Source organism: Bison bison, unplaced genomic scaffold (assembly GCF_000754665.1).
Source record: "Bison bison bison isolate TAMUID 2011002044 unplaced genomic scaffold, Bison_UMD1.0 scf7180017864218, whole genome shotgun sequence".
Taxonomy (NCBI): domain Eukaryota; kingdom Metazoa; phylum Chordata; class Mammalia; order Artiodactyla; family Bovidae; genus Bison; species Bison bison.
This window is the reverse complement of record NW_011494790.1, coordinates 3,689,875-3,693,574: the sequence shown is the minus strand read 5'-3', so window position 1 is coordinate 3,693,574 and position 3,700 is coordinate 3,689,875. Positions and strand designations below refer to the sequence as shown.

General features: G+C 36.9%; 1 protein-coding gene across 3 annotated transcripts in view; it reads right to left on the bottom strand.

Annotated features, from left to right (window-relative positions):
- CWC27 (CWC27 spliceosome-associated protein homolog (S. cerevisiae)) overlaps positions 1–3,700 on the bottom strand; it is a 266,077-nt gene that overhangs the window by 242,664 nt on the left and 19,713 nt on the right. For all 3 annotated transcript variants that reach the window (XM_010845518.1, XM_010845516.1, XM_010845517.1), the window contains exon 3: positions 759–871. In XM_010845518.1, the coding sequence (XP_010843820.1) occupies positions 759–871 (113 nt within the window). The remainder of the gene's footprint in view (positions 1–758; positions 872–3,700) is intronic.

The window sequence follows — 3,700 nt, the reverse complement described above, 5'->3', positions numbered from 1 at the left end:
TTATCCTCAATGGTGAAAAATTGAAAGCATTTCCTCTAAAGTCAGGAACAAGACAAGGGTGCCCACTTTCACCACTACTATTCAACATAGTTTTGGAAGTTTTGGCCACAGCAATCAGAGCAGAAAAAGAAATAAAAGGAATCCAAATTGGAAAAGAAGAAGTAAAACTCTCACTATTTGCAGATGACATGATCCTCTACATAGAAAACCCTAAAGACTCCGCCAGAAAATTACTAGAGCTAATCAATGACTATAGTAAACTTGCAGGATATAAAACCAACTCACAGAAATCCCTTGCATTCCTATACACCAAATTCCTACTGTTTAAACCACCCACACAGAAGTACTTTGTTATAGAGGCTCAAGTAAATTAATATAAATTCTATGTATTGTTAAAATAAAATGTTTTAAAATCAGATGGTGTATGCAATGTTCTAGAAGTGTTTTACATGTGCAAAGTTACAGAGATCAGATAGTCAGATATCAGGAAAAATGTTATACAGTCTTTTCTCTGATTCACATTATTCTCATTACCACCTTTAGCTCCACCTGAATTCAATCTAGCATAAAACTCTGTGATAAGACATCCCAGAAAGAAAGCTTAATGGGATAAGTGCTGCACTTATTCTGTATAATCCTAAATATGTTATAGACCCAATTTTGCGTACTAATGTAAAATGCATTTTCTTCTGGGGCTCAATCATTTCAATTAAGCAATCCAAACTGACTTGAAAATAAATTGTAAAATCCAATCTCACCTTGAATGGGACTCCATAGATAGATTCTCCACCAGTCCCTGTGCCAGTAGGATCTCCCCCTTGGACTATAAAGCCAGGCACAACTCTATGAAATATGGTGTTGTCATAATATGCTGGAAGAAAATAAAAAAGAGTTTACCATTCTCTGTTATTTCAGCGTTAGTATTAAGAAATGCAACAGATTTCTGAATGTTAATCTTGTATCCTGCTACCTTGCTCAAATCATTTATCAGTTCTAATAGTTTTTGTGTGGAGTCTTTGGGGTTTTCCGCATAGAGTACCATGCCATCTGCATATAATGACAATTTTACCTCTTCCTTTCCAATCTGGATAACTTTTATTTATTTTGCTTGTCTAACTGTTATGGCTAGGACTTCTAATACTATGTTGAATAAAAGTAATAAGAGTGGGTATCCCTGTCTTGTTCCAAATTTTAGCAAGAAGGCTTTCAGTTTTTCACCATTGAGTATTATGCTGACTGTGGGTTTGTTACAAATAGCTTTTATTATGGTGAGATATTTTCCATCATACTCATTCTGGTGAGAGTTTTTATCATGAATTAATACTGAATTTTATCAAATGCTTTACTGAGATGACCATGTGGTTTTTGTCTTTCTTGTTGACAAAACAGTGCCTTTTAAAATCACATCAAAAAATAAAATGAAAATACCTAGGAATAAACCTGACCAAGGAGGTGAAAGACCTACACACTGAGAACTATAAATCACTGATAAAGGAAATAAAAAATGATTCAAAAAATGGAGACATCCCACACTTGTAGGTTAGAACAATTAACATTGTTAAAGTGGCCATACTACCCAAATCAATCTAAACATTTAATGTGATCCCTATCAAATTATCTATGACATTTTTCACGAAACTAGATCTAGTAACCCTAATTTTATATGGAAACACAAAAGACCCCAAAATGCCAAAGCAATCCTGAGGAAAAAGAACAAAGGTAGAAGCATAACTATCTCAGACTTCAGACAATACTTTAAAGCCACAGTAATCAAAACATGTGGTGTTAGCACAAAAACAGACATATAGATCAATGGAATTGAATAGAAGGCCTAGAAGTAAATCCACACACTGTGGTCAATTATCTTCAACAAAGGAGGCAAGAATAAACAATGGACTCTGTGGGAGACGGAGAGGGTGGGATGATTTGGGAGAATGGCATTGAAACATGTATAATATCATATATGAAACGAGTTGCCAGTCCAGGTTCGATGCACGATACTGGATGCTTGGGGCTGGTGCACGGGGACAACCCAGAGGGATGGTATGGGGAGGGAGGAGGGAGGAGGGTTCAGGATGGGGAGCACGTGTATACCTGTGGTGGATTCGTGTTGATATATGGCAAAACCAATACAATATTGTAAAGCTAAAAAATTTTTTTTCAATTTAAAAAAAAGAATAAACAATGGAGAAAAGACAGTCTCTTCAGAAAGTGGTATTAGGAAAGCTGGACAGCTGCATATAAATCAATGAACTTAGAAAACAAACTCAAAATGGCTTAAAGACTTAAATATAAGACATCACACAATGAAACTAGTAGAATAGAACATAAGCAAAACTCTGACATATCCTAACAATGTTTTCCTAAGTCAGTCTCCCAAAACAAACAAAAATACAAGCAAAAGTAAACAAATAAGACCTGGTCACATTTATAAGCTTTTAAACAGCTAAGGAAACTATAAACAAGATGAAAAGACAACCTACGGAATGAGACAGAATATTTGCAAAAGATGAGACTGACAAGGGATTAATTTCAAAAATGTACAAACAGCTCATACAGCTTAATAGAACCAAACAACCCAATCAAAAATTGGGCATAAGATGTAAATAAACATTTCTTCAAAGAAGACATACAAATGGGCAACAAACACATAAAAGGAAGCTCAACATCACTAATTATTAGAGAAATGCAAACCAAAACCAATGTGGTATCACATCACACCAGTCAGAATGGCCATCATCAAAAAGTCTACAAACAATAAATGGGTGTAAATGTAAATGTAATAAATGAGATAGTGTAGAGAAAAGGAAACCCTCTTACACTGTTGGTGGAAATGTAAACTGGTGCAGCCACTACGGAGAACAGTATGGAGGTTCCTTAAAAAACTAAAAATAGAGCTACCATGTGATCCAGCAATCCCACTCCTGTGCATATATCCAGAAAAGATAAAAACTCTAATTTGAAAAGATACACACAACCCCAATATTCATACAGCATTATTTACAATAGCCAAGACATGGAAGCAACCTAAGTGTCCATCGACAAATAAATGGGTAAAGATGTGGGAGACAGATATAGCAATATATATATATATCAGTTCAGTACTGTCACTCAGTCATGTCCAACGCTTTGTGACCCCATGAAGTGCAGTGCGCCAGGCGTACTTGTCCATCACCAACTCCCGGAGTTCACTCAAACTCACGTCCATCGAGTCGGTGATGCCATCCAGCCATCTCATCCTCTGTCGTCCCCTTCTCCTCCTGCCCCCAATCCCTCCCAGCATCAGAGTCTTTTCCAATGAGTCAACTCTTCACATGAGGTGACCAAAGTACTGGAGTTTCAGCTTTAGCATCAGTCTTTCCAATGAACACCCAGGACTGATCTCCTTTAGGATGGACTGGTTGGATCTCCTTGCAGTCCAATGGACTCTCAAGAGTCTTCTCCAACACCACACTTCAAAAGCATCAATTCTTTGGCGCTCAGCATTCTTCACAGTCCAACTCTCACATCCATACATGACCATTGGAAAAACCATAGCCTTGACTAGACGAACCTTTGTTGGCAAAGTAATATCTCTGCTTTTCAATATGCTATCTAGGTTGGTCATAACTTTCCTTCCAAGGAGTAAGTATCTTTTAATTTCATGGCTGCAATCACCATCTGCAGTGATTGTGGAGCCCAAAAAAATAAAGTCTGGCAC